A 19,239-nucleotide genomic window follows, 5' to 3' on the forward strand; every position below is an offset into this window, starting at 1 on the left:
TGGGAGACCCCTGTTGCTGTAAGCTAGAGAAATAACCTCCACAATCCAGTGGGAGAGTCTTTGTCTGGAGCTTCCCCCCTTGTTGGGTTAGCAATACACACAAACAGTTGATCACACAACCTCTCAGTCTGAGTACAGTCAATGTAACTGTGCAGTGCACGTAAAGGGCACAGGAAGTGTAACCTCCTTTGTTCCTCAGATGCAAAAGGAGGTGGACAAAAACTAGAAAGCTCCATAGTCATGGAGCTGTGGTCTGAAGGTATAACCTTAGGAAGATGAGCTGCATTGGGTCGCAAGGTGACCTTGGAACCATCTGGTGAAAAGTGTATGCAGGTAGGATATACAGACAAAGCATGGAGGTCTCCAACCTGCTTTGCAGTTGTCAGAGCAAGAAGCAGAGCAACCTTATATGAAAGGAACTTCACATCTACTGACTCCTAAGGTTCAAATGTAGGGTCACAAGGAGCTTTTAGTACCACTGTGAGATCCCAGGAAGGAAAACTGGGTTTAATCACAGGTCTGAGTCTACGAACCCCCTTTAAGAAGCGTACAGCCAGAGGATGAGCACCTGGTGTGACTCTATTAAAACCAATATGGCAGGCAGAAATGGCAGCCAAATAGACCTTAATTGTGGAAAAGGAAAGACCTTTATCCAGCAGTCGGCGTTGTGTACTCAGTGTTTTTCTTTTCTCACATTGATTTTCAATCACGGCTGGCAGACGATACACTGAACATTGGTCTTGACCACCACACGCAACGCAACCCACAATTAAGCAAGTTGTCCCCATAGTTAAATGAATGGTCCGGAGTTTTGCTTCACTGATAATGCTAAAACAACAAAAACAGGCTACAGCTGCCACCCAAGATGGCGAAAGTGCAGTCATGTGACCGTGACGTCATGTGAAAACCCCCCATTGTTGCTCCAGGAGCCTAGAACAGCAGTGCATAGAATGTGACAGATAGACGATACCAGGATCTCTCTGCTTTTTGTCCACACACCCTAATCATTGTATTGCCCACACCTAGGTAAATTTTTGTTTTTCCATTGTTGTCAATAAAATTTAATCTATTACAACTTAATAACTGTGTTTCTTTCTAGTTTTAGATATAATTTGTGGAATTACAATGACACAGGCATCTCCCTAAAGACAAGACAATGTACAAGGGGAATCATTTTTAAACAAAAAAGTAAATTATTAAAATGTTTACAAAAATGAATAATCTAAATAATTTGAAAATGTTTTATTGGTGTTAAAGCAGTCACCTTTTTAAAAATGAAGACTTGTTCTGGATTCACATTTAAAAATTGAAAAAGATATCAAAATTGTGATCAGAGTGGCGAAAGCAAACTTGGGTACATTTAGACTCAGTATAGATTTTCATCCATTTCATGCTGCAAATACTTTCATGCGTTCTGTGGTTCTCTACCATTTAGGTTGCTTTGTGTCCTCCTGGTCTCAAGCAACATCAGCAACCATCAGGCTGCTAAGAATGATATATAACTAAGAAAAACAGTTTTGGACTAAAAGTCTTTTTAGATTTCATCATTGCCATGTTCTTAATAACCTAAATATGATGAACTTTGATAACTTTGTTAAATTCTGTAATGTATAACTGACTTTTAAATGTTTCAAAGCTTCAGCTCCTCAGGTGCTCAGTGATCTTGTATCTTGTAAGACCTGTGAGGTAACTTTTTTGTAAAACCTCTTTCAATCAAACAGCTTTTTCTGTGCGAGCCATCAGTATGTTGAGTTCTTTACCTGAGGACGTAAAACTGATTTCAGACATTTTCAGATTAGGCCTGAAGCCGTTTGGGCAGGGCGGTGGTGCAGTGTAAGTGTGTGACCCATGTTCGGAGGCCTCGGTCCTCATCGCAGCCGTCAAGGGTTCAAATCCCAGCCCGGTGACCTTTGCTGCATGTCTTTCCCCTCTCTCCCCACCCCTTTTTCTGTCTGTAAATTTTGGAAATAAATAAAGGCCACTAACGCCACTACACGACCAGTCTTGTAGTCAGGGTAAACAGCGGGCCCATGTTGGTACTTCGGCGGTCCTTTTAGTTTCATTGTGGTCTGTTTTAAGGTAATTTTCAATTTATGCCATGTATGATATTTTATCTTGCTATGCTGTTTTACTGTCTTTTAAACAGTCTTGTTAAAGGCCCATCTGGGGACATGTTTTGCAAATTAGTGAAGGCTATAAATGTTAGTGTTCAGTATTTGTACTTAAAGTTTGTCCCCATGCAAATAAACAATAAAAAAAGAAAACTTTATTGCAAATGTTGCCAGTATGTGTCCCAGACATGCACAGTTGGTGACTTTTTTCATTACCTTAATAGGCATCAGTATTGACACATAAAATTAACATAATATTCACCTAGATGGGGTTGAGTGCAATACTACAGGGAACTGCTGATAAACTATCAGGCTTTTTTTTATTTCCTAATTTCCTTGTTTTCAGTTTGCTTATGCAGGCATGACTTTCCACCCTCTAGTTTTGGCTGAACTCTACAGTTCATGCAGCATAAAACTGCTCCTGCTTTCTCACCAATACTTCTCATTCTACTGCTATGATCTGCCGTCCCAAGAGAACAAGGGAGATGAGACGTTTGAAGGGAAAGTATGAGAGAGTGATCACTGGGACATCCTGTACACTTCAGAATTGAAATGACCCATGAAACTAAACAACACCCAAACATGGCACAAGACGACGTGGAGAAAAGCTACCTATGGTCATAATTGGAGCAGACTCTTCACAGCAGGAGTATTGAAGCAATATTTTCTTAAACAGAGCCACTGTCTTTGGCTCAGTCCTTGAGATATTTTTAAATGCCTTTCAACATATATTTTTTAAGAGTTCAGACTGGGATTTAGGAAGTGCCATTATTAAAACATATATTTATAGTATTTCATCTATCCATCTGCAAACAGATTCAGCATGGGGGTCCCTATCTTGCTGGAACTCTCAGCTTTCTTTAAGTTTAACATCTCTCACCAAAGACCTGTAGCTATGGTGAAGAAATGAGAGATAGTCCTTCTTTACTCTGGCATCACAACAGGCCCCAGTACACCATGTGGTGACCACCTTAATTTTACATAAATTTACTATACTTGATTAAATTTGCCATTACTGTTTACTCTCTTATTTTTGTTATTATGTTACCTCTGTGTAAATCTGCATGTTTCTGTTTGCCTGTCACTATGCTGCTGCTACACCTGAACTTCCCCACTAAGGGATAATAAAGGATAGTTCTTTCTTACATAACAGCCAGTACAGCATTTCTGGGGCTTAATGGTCCAGTTTTCACCCAGATGATGTTAACATAAATAAATCACAATTAGGCCTTTCCACTGGTTTTCAGACCAGATGGACATAAATGTTTCTGACTTGCAGAGAGCCTCTTGTGGCCATCTGGACACTGTACTGTAAGGGGATAAGGACTGCAGAAAGGTTTAGTGGAAATCAAGATGACCACAGCTGTCAGCAGTGAAGAAATGTGGGGCTTGTTTTTAATAATATGTAAAATATGTTGGTTTACATTGGTTTGGAGTGTGTAGTTAGTATAAAATGCCTAATGTCAGAAAACTAACTGTAGAAGGCCTTACAGATTTCAGCTGGTGGCTTCGCTGTTACTAATTTCTTCTTGGGTTGCTGTGGTGTTCTCCACTGACGCCACGTCTAAGGCACTTATTGTAACTTTTTGAGTCTTCCTCAATTTTGAAAAATGTGCTGTTCTAACACTTAGTTTTTTGGGGGTATGTTTTGCAGATATTTGCAATCAGCTACCCTGAAAATCCTGACTGGCTTGGACTTAAGTCTGATCTAAAAATCATCCACTGTTCCATCTGCAATGTATTTTTTCTTCCTATAGCTCTGGTGATAAAAACAAGTGCTTTTCATATTCAAGTATTCCCAATTATATTTTTACTCAGTTACTACAAGTTTTAGCTGTTCTGTAGATATCTGTCCTAGACCACAATTGGTCCTCACCAAACAGCTCTTACATGCTCTGACAGCAGCTTCTGTAGGATATGTACTTTTTTATAAAACCATCAGCTGGTTGATTATTTTTATTAGGTTCAAAACTCTGTTAGTTGTCTTCTTTCTGTAGCTGTCAAAAGTAGCCTATTAAATACCTCCCTTCATTGTTCGTCCCTAAATATCTTGCATATTCTCTTCTCTAAATAGGGTTAGGTAATAGGAGCTTCTGCAGAATCTCAGCTTGCATACCTTTTAGCTCTGTCACGGTTAAGTAGTTGTTTGAAATCACTTTGCCACTTTTGGTTTTGTCTTTCTATCCCTTTGTCTTCCATCCTGATATTGTAAGAGACAGACAACACTTATCAGATGCGGGCCTCCAAGAAACGGGACAGTTATCCTGTGAAACTACGGGGGTTTCCCCTGACTCCAGTCAGAGTGGTGACTCACAGCTGCTGGTGTCCTGTGGAATTTGGTCAAGTGACGGTTTAGGGTTGAAGGAATCTATCTCATAACCTACTTCCTCTTTGATATCTATTTTTTTCCAGTACAGTTTATACTTGTAGCTTATTTATAGTTGCTAGGTCTTGTGAGTATGCATCAAAACAGTAATGATATGCAAAATTGTAAACAAGGCCAAACTGTGGTTTCTGTATTTCCAGCTCTTGTTTTAACAAGCATCTTGGTGTAGTTAGTAAATTATAAATCTTAACCAGATGAAGGCTAAGACGTATAATCTGTGTGAAACTTCCCATCCACCTTCTGTTATTTTATCACAAGTAAAGAAACGCAAACTTTAGACAGAGTGGACATCCTGTTCCTCGCTGCATCTCCGTTAACTCAGAGGGCAAGAATGCTCAAAGCCCGGTTGGTGCTGACCTTTGAACATTTCACTCATCCTTCTTTCCAATATCAGTGTTTAGTCATTATAAGCACTGTATGTCAGGGTAATTCAGTTACATGTGTACAGTAACAGGTTTTTGTAAGTGGAGAGTACCTTTCTCCTCTTTTTTTTTTCCCATTGCATTTTTTCCCTCCTCCTTTAAGTCTCCTTCAGGTGCTAAATTATTATCTCAACTGACAGCATTCCTGTCAGAGGGCACAGCCCAGATGACGACAACTTTTGGGAGGCTGGAAGGCATTTGGGGGATGTTAATTTCTTTGCAACTTCAGATCTGATAAAGCCACACCTTCGCAACTGGATGCATCAAAAACCACACCCCTTTACCTAGTGGTTCCACATGGAGAAGTTTAAATACTATTAAGAAAGCTTTTGTTTCATTTTCTGTGTGGAAGTATACAAAGATTCTGAACAATATTACTTGCTGTGGCAAAAACACTTTTTAAGAGATTCTTTTTATCTTTTTGTGCTTTCAGATCAAACTGGTACATGATTGTTTTGTTGTTTTTTTGTGCTTGCTACAGTTATTAGTGCTCCAAATATTTATTTGTTACAGTTACAGTGCTGTACATTGAGAAATTAGACTTAAAAGTATAAATAAAAATTAACATTTTAGTCAGCATTGATAAACATTCAGATAAGCAGTTCAACTTTTAGGAAATCACTTTCAGATCTAGCTGAATCTGAGGAGGCTTGGAGAAAATATTCAGTTCATTGTTTTCATATAAAACCATTTCTCAACAAGTCTCTTCAGAGAAATTGGATGGAGATGGGCAACCACTGCATCATTTATCAGTATCAGGAAAACAAATATTGTGACTACAATTACTCGATGTGTGATGATGTTGGTCTCAGAGGATCTTTGTAAAATGCTAAAAACCAAAAGCATGATTTTGATTTTGTCACACCTAAATGTTGCAGATCATCAAATTAGTTTTAATATCAGACTAGAAAAAACTGAGTCCATGCAAAAGCTGTTCAAATAATAACTTCTAATCAAGGTGGATTCAACTGTCTTTATTCATACTTGAACGATAAACAAGCCTCCAGTCAGTAGGTGGCAGCAGTGCTCAAACAAATTAATTGGCTGGCTGTACCAGTGGAAGAAGTGTACAGCACCGGTGTAAACAGAGCAGATGGAGGAGTGGTGGAGAAGTTTGTCATTGGAGTAAAACAAAAAACAGAGGATTTGTCAGTAGCAAGAAATGGGGGTACACAAAATATCTGAAAATATGACGAAGGCTACCTTGTCCTTGGATTGGCATGATAGAAAAATACTGAGAACCACTGCATTAACTGCAGCAAAATATTGTGATGTGCTTTAAAGTCCATATGGCCATCATTACAAACGGGTCAAATTCATATCAAGTTTCATAGAATTCAAATTCAGTGCAAATTGGTAGCAATCCAAATTATTTCAATGTAATTTAGTCATAAAGTCAGATTTAGATCAAATTTAATTATTACTATAATACAATGCAGCTATGACGCCAGCTGGTAAAGTTATTTCAGCAAGCCCAGCTGGCAGCATCAAATCCAGTGACTTTGCAGGAATCCCTCATCTGAGCGAGCATGTACTGTCAAATTATTTTATTCTTATTTCAGAAACATTTTGCATTGTTCAAAATTCAGTGATGAAAGGGCAAACCTTTTCTTAGAGACCGTAACTAAAACTGGATGTCATTAGACACTGACTGAGCAGTCGAAAAGACTCCAACACTCCACTGCGCTAAACAGTAACGACAAAGTTGGAGCAATGAGTGGACATTTTAAACTTTTTCCTTTCGTATATATGCACGGTTAGCACAGCTAGCTTTACAAAAGTAGTTGTCTCCATTTCTCACTTCTAGAGAATTATGTTCTTAACTTTGAGATATTTATAAGGCTGCAGACATTCCTGAATTATCACAATCCATGACAGACAGAGGTTGAAAGATCAAAAGGCTCAACCAGAGCAACTTTGCTGCTCCAACGAGCCTTCCTGTTAGGTGCTAAAAGTCTCGTTGTCTCTCTTGCTCTTTGCAGCCTGAATAAACCACAGACCTGTTTCAACATGTAGTAGAAAATAATGAACTTCACTAACCTTGAGTTGTCTTCACTCAGTAACAGCATCCACATCAAAGAGGGCTGTCAATCTGACCTGCTAGTGCTTAGTATGGTGGCCTCACTTTGAGTTTCTAACTGGCTAATCACCAGTTAAAGTCAATTGAGCTTAAAATCAGCCTGTCCCCCTCTGAAAACTTAAATTTAAGCATTTCAGTCTGTTTGCTGAATCTGCCACTCACCTGCCTTCTTCTTGTTGTCTCATACTTTCAGGTACAGGAGCAGGTCCACCCAACCCTGAAAGCAAAGGAGGATGCCCTGCAGCACATTGAAGAGCTGATCCTGCAGCTGCTCAACATGCTGTGTGTGGCCCAGCCTCGCACAGTGCAGGATGTAGAGGTATGACCTTTGCTTTTTCTTCTGGTATTTCTTTTTTAAAATGGAAAAGTTTAATATATAAAGCACTCATATTTAACCTTAATTTAAGGAACCTTTCTGCCTTTCTGTCTTCCCTTTCAACAGGAACGTGTGCAGAAAACCTTTCCCCACCCTATAGATAAGTGGGCAATTAACGATGCCCAGGCAGCTATTGAGAAACGTAAGAGAAGAAGCCCCTTACTTCTCCCTGTGGACAAAATACACCCATTACTTAAGGTAAAGACTCATAGAGCTGACCTGTCTCCATATTTTCTGCCTTTTCCACTTCCTTACAAGACATAGTTGGGTGCTGAGAAATGTTTATGTAGTTTAGGTCATAGTTTTGGCAACTCGTCTAATGACATTGCCCCGGAGTAATCCGTCATCCTGCATGTTCAGACAAATACTTAAAATGATCTTAAGCCAACCTTCAACTGCTGTGGCATAGCTCATGTGCTTTGCTTTAACTAATGTACTTTGCTTTTTCTTGAATTAGGAGGTTTTGGGATACAAAGTGGACTACCATGTGTCCCTGTACATTGTGGCAGTACTTGAATACATATCAGCAGATATACTCAAACTGGCAGGCAACTATGTCGGCAACATTCGGCACTATGAAATCACCCAGCAGGACATCAAGGTGTCCATGTGTGCAGACAAAGTAAGTTACTTGAGTTGGTGATCATTGTTTAGAAGGAATGGCTGTATTTAAATGCATCTTACCGATTGGTTCTGTTTTACGTCCGCGTTAGGTGTTGATGGACATGTTTGACCAGGAGGAGGACATCGGCTTGATGTCGCAGTTCACAGAGGAACCCTTGTCTCTCGCGGAGCTTTCATATGATGAACTGGTGAAGCTTGAAATCGCAGAGGAGCGGCAGTATCTGCGAGAGCTCGATCTTATTATTAAAGTGTTCCGGAAACATTTCCTGGCCCATCCCAAAGTCTTCACAGACGAGGTGAGGAAGACCTTAAACTAAAGCTCGAAACATACCATTGCTGCTTTTTTAGGTGTTTCTCACATTGAAAGGCTTAAATACACTCATCATGGGCATGAATGTTATTCAGATTATAGTTTTGATGGTTTGCTTGAAATATTCTTTCTTTTCAGGGTCACACAGCAGACCATTACAGTCAAGTTCAAAAACACAAGTTGGGTGCTCAAAGTTGAATATGTTGTTTTTTTTTCTATACCCCTCAAATGTGTACGCACAAGTTTAAATACTTATATGCTGCCTTTGAATATTTGATTAGATATCTCTTGGCAAACCATACTTCCCATGTCCAATGACCAGATACTTTTTGTAGCTATAACAAAAGGTGTAGTTCCAGCTGGATATTTGACCAATCTACTTGACAGAATTGGTAGTTGGTACATAAAGTTTCCAGTTTGGGGACGTGCTTGAGGACAGGGTCATTGCAAACATTAATGCCAGCCTTTTTATTCATTCCAAAGCCAGTTTTGCTGTAATTATGTTTGAGCACCCAATTGTTTCAACCTTGTAACTGATAAGTTGAGGCAAAATTGAAGAACTTAGACATAGTTTTCCTCCTTTTCTGTTTCATCCACTTTGTGCAGTGCACGGGTACTACACATTTCCTTTCATTATGACCAAATAGCTCAACCTATGATCCCATATGACCATGAAACATTTCTCCAGAATAGATTTGGCTTCTCCATGTGGGCAGCTCTAAGCCATGTGTTTTGAAATAGGGGCTTCTTTTTTGGTCCTCATCCTCTCAGTCCATTGTAAAACTTACTTTTCTATTGACGTCGACATCGGTGTTCCAGCAGGCTAGAGCCTTTGTGGTTCCTTAGTGAATCCTGAGCATGATATCCAATTTCCTTTCGTTGGACGTTGCCAGTGTAGCTAAGATGGTAAAAACTTGGATACAATTAAGTGTTCCAGCAGAACAATGATCCAAACACTCACATGGTTTTGGAATCGACAAATAGGGCTTCTGGAACGGCCTTCTTAAGGTCTTGACCTCAACCATGATGAAAATGTATGCACTATGCAGAACCTGGAAATCCCTGGAAATGAATCAATTTAAATGAGCTCTACAATTTTTACCAGGAAGAAGAATAGCAAAAACGTATTGGTGACGCAAAAAATACATGGATGCTCAAGGAGATATACCCAAATATTTGAGTATGTACAGTACTGTGCAAAAGTTTTAGGGAGGTGTGAGAAAGCCTACATCCACAGAAGATCTGTGGTTAGTTCTCCAAGATGTTTGGAACAACCTACCAGCCGAGTTCCTTCACAAACCGTGTGCAAGTGTACCTAGAAGAATTGATGCTGTTTTGAAGGCAAAGGGTGGTCACACCAAATATTATTCATTCACTGCATTTTGTTGATTGATGGAAATAAACAATTAACACTTCCATTAATGAAAGCATTCTTTGTTTACAGCATTTTTTCACACCTGCCTAAAACCTTTGCACAGTACTGTATGTATTCGAGTGTGTATGTAGAATTTTGACCCTTTGTTTATTTGAGAAAATTCACAATAAATTTCAACATTTCAGCCAGTTCTTGTTACTGAAAGCTATAGAAGCTGTTTCTTGTGTGATCGTTTAACCCTGAAAAAAAAAAACACCAATAAAGGTCCAAAATTGATTACATTCATGCCTAGGGTGACTGTATGTACACTTTTTAAATTAGAAAATGTTACTTCTGTAAACAAAGGTTACAGAAAATCTCTCAAGTTTCAAGATACAGGGGAAGTTTTTATTAAAGTCTAGTTTTATATGAATGTATTGATAGAGATGGATTGATAAAAAGATGTAGCACAGTGTTCACACTGTTGGGACTTTACTGTTATACATTTAAAGGATGTATGAAATGATACAAACAAATTAGACATAACATATACAGAAAAGAAACTCCATAAACATTTTTTGCAAAGACCTGCCATCCTTGTCCAACTGCTAAATGCATTTGAAGTTCTTACTCTGTTCTATTTCAGGTAAGTCGCTGTTGGCAGCTTACTGCAAAGCCACCCTATTCATTCATTTAACTACCAAAACAATTTGAGCCAAATCCACACTAAGATCATTTAAAGATTAAAACTGAAGCTCTGTAATCTTTAAGCTGAGAATTTGTGTCGAAAAGCCACTTTAAACGACCAAATATACTTTCTTTACGGTTTTCTTCCTTTGAAACAACATGCCTTTACCACCGTAAAGCGTGCTTGTCCTAAAACTGGGTATTTTTTTTGTTTTTTTTGTTTACAGCATACCATGGGCAACTAAAACCCTCACAGCACGAGTGCTAATTATTGTCAAATTTGTCTTTTCTGTGGGCTGACTGTCCAATCACGAGTCATTCTGTTTACACAATGATTGCAACAAACTTTAGTTTCACTGCTTAAAGAAATTTCTCTCTGTCTCTTTCAGGCTTTCCCAAAACATACATAGTCATAAATCCTATAGTGGCTAATATAGGACTCAAGTGTGCTAACTTCCTTTAAACATATCAGGATGGGTATAGTTGGAAAAAATTAATTGAATGGAGTGTGTACAGGTTTGGAAGAACTTAGTGGAAAGTTGAGTTTCAGGAATTACTGTGGCTTTGCATATTTTGGGTTGGGTAATTTGTGGTACCATTTGGGTGAGGAGCATAAACCTTTGTGAGGCCCAGAGGAATGCAGAACATGTAATTAAGTTGAGACAGGAACAACATTTGCATCCTCCGCCAGAATAACCTCAATTACGTCTGTTGAAATATAGCATCATCTAAAGTTACTGAGATGTCAAAGTGCTGCAGTTAAATACTGGCATGGCTGAGCTGCTTTTCAGACTTGAGCAGTATGTAAACACTCAATACTCAAAAAAAAGTTAGTTTCCATCTTAGTAATTATTTTCTTAGCAACAATGCTGTTATTGTTTAGAACACATTCAAATTTTTTAATGAAAGAAACACTGGCTGTGAATACAAGGTCTGCCAGTGCCTTGCAATAGTATTCATACCCGCATAACAACCTCATGGAGCTGCTTTCAGTTAATCATCTGAAAATCGGAAGAATATGGCACAGCTTGCCAGACATGGCCAAGCCATGCCGGGGTAGTATTTTTCGCCACAACAGCAAAGAGGCCCATGGTGACTCTGGAGGAGCTGCTGAGATAAACAACTCGGGCACGAAGAAATCTATTGTTGAAAGAAAGCCGTAAGAAGTCAGTTTTGCACTTTGCCACAAGTTATTTAGGGAATACAGTAAACGTGGTGGATGAAGGTGCTCTGGTCAGATGAAGATCAAAAGTGATCTTTTTTTGCCCACATCCAAAATGCTGTTTGTGACCCATCCCACAGTCTAACCTGATGGTTGCAGCATCACACGGTGAGATGCTTTTCTACTGCAGGGATTAACCTAAATACAGAGCAGTCTTGGAAAAACAACCTTGTTAGAAGCTGCAGAAGACTTGAGAATATGGTGGAGTTGTGGCCATTATTGGACCTTCAAAAAGGACAATGATCCCAAGCATATTTCAAAGTCCACGTCGGCGTTATCTCAGAGGAAGTTTCACCTTCCAGCAGGGCAATGACCATAAATATATTAAACATATAGCCAGAGCTACAATGGAATGGGTTAGATTTAAGCCTATCCATGAGTTAGAATGACCTAGTCAAAGTCCATACCTGAATCTTATTGAGAATCTATAGTAAGATTGGAAAATGGATGTTCACAGACTCTCTCTATCCAATTTTTCTGGCTTGAGCTATTTTGGAAAGGAGCATGGACCAACATCTCAGTCTTAAGGTGTTCAAAACTGGTAGGGGCATACCCCAAAAAGACGTTCAGCTGTGACTGTAAGAAAAGGTGCTCTACAAAAGGCTCACTCAGGCAGGCTGAATAGAAAAAAACTCCTGCCACTTCAGTAATGTGCTTCTATGAGTTTGCACTTAAAATCTCCATGAGGTTTGTGACAAAATGTGAAAAAGTTGAAGATGTGCGAAAATCTTTGCAAGGTACTGTGTGAAGTGCACATGCAAAATAAGATTGTCATCCCATTTCCTGACTTTGACCATAAACATGCAAACATTGTCTGCAAATCTTCTGCTAGCAGGGCAGAAAATAATATTTTAATAGAATATTAACAAATGAACTACGAGTCACACTAATGTAAAGGTTACATGAGGGTTAGAGGTCACATTTCTAATGGCTTATATTTATAGTGACAGTAGTTTGGTGCAGAAGAAAAGCTAATGGCTGATTAAGATTCAGATACACCCTGACCCTTTTCAGCACTGGTTGAAATGAACAGTCTTGGACTTAATTTAAAAATGGCTTTTCAGCAGGCAGCCAGTTACCTTCATGCATTGATAATGTCTTATTATCACCAACAACCTTACGGGGAAAGATGACTGAGCTCATTTTTATTTGAACATAAATAATTTTTTGTGGGCAAGTGATGTTCAAGCAAATGAAAATCAAATTTAGTGTTAGAAGAGAGGATGAACTAAATAACCTCAAACGTAACATCGGGAATAACTTAAGATATGAGACGAAAAACTTCGCTTAAATCACATAATCCATGCAAAAACTATTAGCATGCATGTTTGCTGCTGCTGGATAACACTTCCACCACAGAGAAGATTGTTCTCAATGTTCTGCATGTGAGCGTAGACACAGACAAGATGGGACAATAACAAAAAAGCCATGGCAGACGAGACTGGACAGAGGTTTATGTACAGTATATATGTGCACAATATATCGAGTCGTCATCATCGCAATATCGTGATTAAGTGTCAGATATTCCACTCTGCAGATCAATAAAATGTTTGGCCAGTTGGATGGACTCTGATTGTTGTTAATGCCCACAGTGGTCTGTGGTCCCCACCTGCAGAACCACTCCTTTATTGAGTGTGTCTTGCTAATCGCCAAAGATTTCCCCCTGTTGTCTATTCCATTTGAACAACAGCATGTGAAATTGATTGTCAATCAGTGTTGCTTCCTAAGTGGACAGTTTGATTTCACAGAAGTTTGATTTACTTGGAGTTATATTGTGTTGTTTAAGTGTTCCCTTTATTTTTATGAACAGTGTATATCTCTATATATAATATATATATATATATATATACATTTTCCATTTAAGATGAAAAACATTCTTTGTCTGTAAATATGCTCTATCCAGAACTCCTAAAGTTGCATAGCTTTAGCTTCACCGGGTTCCATTTCTGTAACAACAACAAAATTCCTATTAAGCATCTTGTGCCGTCCGATTATTAATCGATTATTCGAAAAAATAGATGACAAATTAACCGATTAGCAAAATAATTGTTAGTTGCAGCCCTATTGTAATCGGGCATTGAAATTTTTGCAGTTGTTCCAGAATTGCAGGTTTTCTGATGCCATGTAGCTCTTTATATGTATATTAAATAAAAGCTCCTTTTGCCTTTAACGCAGTTGTTAAAAGAAAGCCGAAAGAAGTCCCATCATTGAAGAATGTGCTCTGGTCATATAAGATCAAAATATTAAGTTTTGGCCTACTTGCAAAACACTGTGTGACAAAACAACACATCACTGTTCCCCTGAACACACCGTCCCAAGCTTGAATCATGGTGGATTGGTGTGTTCAGGGTATGAACATAAAAAGATCTTCAGACATCTCCATTGTTGGTAGATGATTCCTCTTTGAACTATTTGTGGCACCAAGAAAACATCTGAAAATACTCTTAATACTTTCTTAGTGCGTTTGTCAGTCGAATTATTCCAACTATATGAAATAAAAATTTTGCCCTGGCCATGTCTCTGTGGTAAAGGCTGTCAGGAAAAAAATCGTTTGCATTGTTCGCACAGCTCACTAGGTACTTTTGTTGCTGTTGCAGGATGTCGAGGTGATCTTCAGCAACATCTTGGACATCCACGAGCTGACCGTGAAGCTTCTGGGACTTATCGAGGACGCAGTGGAGATGACTGCAGACGGCAGTCCTCATCCGCTGGTGGGCAGCTGCTTTGAGGACCTAGCAGAGGTAACATAGATGGTTTTACTGGAAAATCTACTAAACTGCATGCATGTAAATTTTTGTTTTCATCATTTAATGTGAATGTGAAACAGCCATCACCAAAGGCCAAACTGTTTTGTAGTAGCTTTTTAATTAGTTTCTTATATGTATTAATTAGCTCATCTAACATGTTTCTTGCAAATGAAGATCTTTTCTGGAAACTGTTTCTGCTTCAGTTTTCAAAATAAGAATAAGCTTCATAAATGTAAAATACTACATTTTTCAGCTGGTTTTTAGGTTTAAGCCAGATTTGTTTAAGAAAATTCCACATTTGTGGACATAAATGCCACTAATGAAATGTAATGTTGAAAAGTTGTTTATGTTATGATGTTCAACACAAATTACTGACTATCATTACAGCACAAGTAGTTGAACATTACACCAGGAGGTTGCGTCTGTGTGAATGAGCGTGTTCTGATCATTAATGCTTTGGATCATTCTGTGTGTTTGTAGGAGCAGGCATTTGACCCGTACGAGACCCTGTCTCAGGACATCCTCGGCAAGAAATTTAATGAACACTTCCACGAAATGATGCTGAGACAAACGGTTCGCCAACACTTTGGGGTGAGAGTTTTGATTGGAGCTTAACTGATGAGAGAACATTTTATCAATCGTGTTTTTCTGACAGTATTTTCATAAAGCTGACATTTGTATTTAGAAAAAAGGTTTTCTTTTCAGCTCTACTTAATTTGTCCATCATCAACTCTGCAGTCTTATGATGTTTTGAATTGGACTTAATGGAGTTAAATTTACTCATCATTGTCCACACTTTAAAAAACATGCAAGTAGTGTTCACACTCGCCCAACAGTGTTTCTGTATTCATTCCTGCTTCTGATTTGAACTGAACCTGGGTAAAATATAGTTTGAAGGCATGTCATGACACATTCAAGCATCCTGCGTACACTTTAGTCTCCACTGCTGTTTTGTTTTATTTGCACATTCCTCACGAGAATAGCATTGAAATAGGCCCAGTGGGGTGCAGTTTGGCAGCCTTTGAAGATGAAATATTTGCTGGTGTTTTCTCAGGCCAAAAATCTATTGTGGCTAAGTGAAGCATTGCTGGGAGTCAAGCCCACTTACTGTAACAGTATTTATAAAACCAGCCAATTTTTTGCTCTCTTCAGTCTTGTCAACCAAATTCTCTACTTCTCATTCAATACATATAGCTCTCTCTGTATCTTTTCATGCTGCTAAGCGCTTATTGAAGTCAAAAAGGGAACAAGCTAACTGTGTGTACTTTAACAGACTTGTACCTCAGATTGAAGCCGCACTGTGTTTACTCGAGAACCACCAGTCAGACCCCAGTTAGATCAACACTGCAGCCACCATACCCTGAATACTCTCACCCAGTGAGAGTATTCAGGGTACATGAGCATCCTCACTCTATGCATGAGAAAAAGTGAGGATGGGTGCAGGAATTGAAATATAGGTTTAATTTTAAATTGCATGGATGCTAACTAAAGGAAAACTGTGTATTACACAGGCTTAATCAGTGTTACAGCAGATGTATTCATACCCCTTGAACCTTTACACATTTTACTAATTACAAATACAAACTTTAAAGCATTTTATTGGGAATTTATCTGATAGGCCTACACAGAATGGCGCATAACTGTGAAGTGGAAATAAAAGAAATAATGGTTTTAAAAGTTTCATAAATAAAAAAATAAAAAAACTAAAGATGCAAGCCACGCTTTTTCAGATTATATAATATTTTTAAATTCATGTATTTTTCTTCAAGAGCCACTTGTTTGGTGATTTTTTAAGGCAGATGGATATAAATTGATATTATTTAGGAGGGTAAAGAGGGGTTGAACACTTAAGTGTAGAAATTTCTGATTTGTAAAAACATGATACCCTTTCCTTCCACTTCTAAAATCTGAACTGCTTTGTGTTGATCCATCAAAAAAACCACCATACAATACATTGACGTTTGTAGTTGTAACACAACTTTATGTAAAGTAGAAGATCTTTTCTATGGCTTTTATATTTTTTGACTGTTTCTTGTTGGCATCCAATATATAAAAAGTTGTGTTTTTGTGTTTTCTGTCCTTTGGCTACCCAGATTGTGTTTTCCACTTTATTTAATTATAGCAATAGATCAGAAACTAGTAACCATCATATTTTGTTTTTATAGAAAATATAATTTTTTATCTTTGGTTCATTTCTATTAATCATAATCTACCCACTAAATTATTTTGTATTACTCTTCAAGCACAGGTGTGTGTGTTAAAGCATGCTGATCATCTGAGATTCTAAACATGGATACATATAGTGATGGCAGCTAACCACATCTCATCATTTCTCCTCGTTTTTACAACATAAACTAAGAATAGGAACAAAGCTGATCTATAGCCTCTGATATAGGTAACTATATGTTGCAAGCTGTGACGGGGATCAAATATGAGGCAGTGAGATCATCTGTTGTCTCATTGCAAATGCTCCTTTTTCCCTTTGACATGTCGCCTCTCTCCCTCCCTGGCTGTCAGATGGATGTGTCCGTCGAGCTCTCAGCAAATGCAACCTGCACCGTCTGGTATTGTGGGTAAATTACATTGGCCTTTAAAAATAGAACAGTCAGGCACACTGGTAGCGATTTCTCTGCTTAGGAGGAGAGTGGTGTGGTGCAAATCACCCAAAGCACATCTCATATCGAAAATTAGCTGTGAATTATGATGTCAGAAGGCCACAACTGAGCCTAATAGTGCTCGTACCTCTGTCACAGGAACATGTTGTGCTCTGAGTCACTGTGTTTTATATAAGTTTGGGTTTACATTTGAGCTGCGTTAACAATTATTGGTGCTCTTGCTTCGTGAAGGTTGTGTAAAGTCTGACTTGATATATAACATTCAAAAAGACACTGATTTCTATGGTTTATTTCAAAATGCAAGTGTGTTTATAGATGTTGTACCCTGGTGTAGTGAAACCTGGAGGTTGTACAGTGGGAAGCATGCACCTACATCAGGGTTTATGATGGTTCTCCTCTGCATCCTCAGGTGTGTGACATTGGATGTTACATAATGCAATGACAACAAATGCAAAGAGAAAGGAGCATTAAAGTATATTTCCTCTTAAGTTTTGTTTTCCAAAGACATCTTGAACCTTTTCACCTTTTCTAATGTGACAGCTACAACCCTCAGTGTTTTTGATTGGGATTTTACATGATACAGGCTAAACAAAGTACTGCAAACCTATTATGTTGAAGCAAAATAAGACATTTTCCAACATTCTTCAAAAATAAAAATCTAAGGGCGCGGTGCTGATGGTGTAGGGGTTAAGTGTGCGACCATGTACAGAGGCTACAGTCCTCGAAGCGGCCGTTCCGGGTCCGAGTCCCGGACCCGGCAACATTTGCCGAATGTCTCCCCCTCTCTCTACCCCTCTTTCCTGTCTGCCTACTGTCAAAAAATAAAGGCCACTAGTGCCGAAAAAATATCTTTAAAAAAAATTAAAATCTAAAAATGCTTTGCATGTAAGCACCCTTGCTCTGATGCCCTAAAATAAAATCCAGTTCAACTACTTGAGTGGCCAGCTGCATGTAATTAAAGAGAGAAGCCAGGCATGGGTAACAAGAATCAGAGAAGCAGTCAAGTGGCCCATGGTAACTGGAGGATCTGTAATGATCCACAGCTCCTGTGGGGGAATCTTTTCATAATTCAGCTATTATTTGTGCACACTGGCCTTTTATGAAAGGAGTTCCAGGAAGAAAACTATTGCTGAAATGAAGCCATTGGAAGTTATATTTGCAGTTTGTCACAATCCATTGTAGGGAAAACAGTATGCATGTGGAAGCACCATATGCTCTAGTCAGATGAGACCAAAATTGAACTTTTTAGCCTACATGCAAAATGCTATACCTTGCAGAAAAATCAGCCTGAAATGCTGATTTCTTCAGAAAAGTCAGGGAAGCTGGTCAGATTTAATGGAATACTGAATGGAAAACCGATTGAACCCTGTAAATGAGTTGAAACTGGAGCGGAGATACATTTTCTAGCAGCACAACTACCATAAACATACAGCCAGTTCTACTATAGAGTAGCATATTTATGTGTTAGGATGGTCAAGCATTTATGATGAGTAGGAATGCGCGATATGTCAGCGTTAACATCGGTATTGGCCCGATAAGTAACTACTCAAGTACTGGGCTGATGTTTATTACCATCTTGTTGCTGTTTGTGTGTTTTGTGAAGGGGAGGGGTTGGCCATGTGGTATTTGTTTGGGCATGTCTCAACGATGGCGATACAGCGCAGGATTCTGGGGTGTTTAACGAAAGCAGAGGAGCAATGTCAGCAGTGTGAGGGTCTTATCCAATGCCCTCTAAAGGAAAACTAAGGGAAGATCAAAAATTGAACTAAGATGAGTCAGTAAAATTTCATAATATTTCATATTTGATCATGATAAACACTATCCTTGAAGAAACACAAACTATATTGTCGAAAGTATTGGGTCCTACCACCAAGTCAATAAATTCTGGTGTTCCAGGCACGCATGGCAGCAGGTGTATACAGTTTGGTGTGGAGATATTTGACTGGTCCAGCACAGTCCTGACCTCAACCTTCCTGAACACCTTTGGGATAAATTAGAGCAGAGGCTGCAGTTCTGGTTTTCTCATCTATCTATGAACACACTCCTAAACCTTGAGGAAGATGTATACAGAATAGTTAAAGTTGCTGTTGCTGGCAGCGGTGGGTCCATCAACAAATTGGACCTCAGAGATTTAGAATATGATGTCATCAGAGTTCATGTATATGTAAAAGTAGACAGACAAATACTTTTGGCAATACAGTGTACGTAGGAAGTTGTTTACTTAGAACGTCTCTATAGATTGTGTAGTAAAATTGTTCCTCATCTGCTTATCTCATAGTGCAAATGTGCAAAGATTGCTGACATA

The 19,239-nt window shown here is 38.7% G+C and overlaps 1 protein-coding gene across 1 annotated transcript in view; it reads left to right on the forward strand.

Annotated features, from left to right (window-relative positions):
* Positions 1-19,239, forward strand: part of sos2 (son of sevenless homolog 2 (Drosophila)) — a 54,515-nt gene that overhangs the window by 16,676 nt on the left and 18,600 nt on the right. Inside the window, exons 2-7 of the mRNA XM_047344938.1 lie at positions 7,193-7,318; positions 7,442-7,573; positions 7,833-7,997; positions 8,089-8,295; positions 14,170-14,313; positions 14,800-14,910. Coding sequence (XP_047200894.1) covers positions 7,193-7,318; positions 7,442-7,573; positions 7,833-7,997; positions 8,089-8,295; positions 14,170-14,313; positions 14,800-14,910 — 885 coding nt within the window. The remainder of the gene's footprint in view (positions 1-7,192; positions 7,319-7,441; positions 7,574-7,832; positions 7,998-8,088; positions 8,296-14,169; positions 14,314-14,799; positions 14,911-19,239) is intronic.

Source organism: Girardinichthys multiradiatus, chromosome 19 (genome assembly GCF_021462225.1).
Source record: "Girardinichthys multiradiatus isolate DD_20200921_A chromosome 19, DD_fGirMul_XY1, whole genome shotgun sequence".
NCBI classification, from domain to species: Eukaryota; Metazoa; Chordata; class Actinopteri; order Cyprinodontiformes; family Goodeidae; genus Girardinichthys; species Girardinichthys multiradiatus.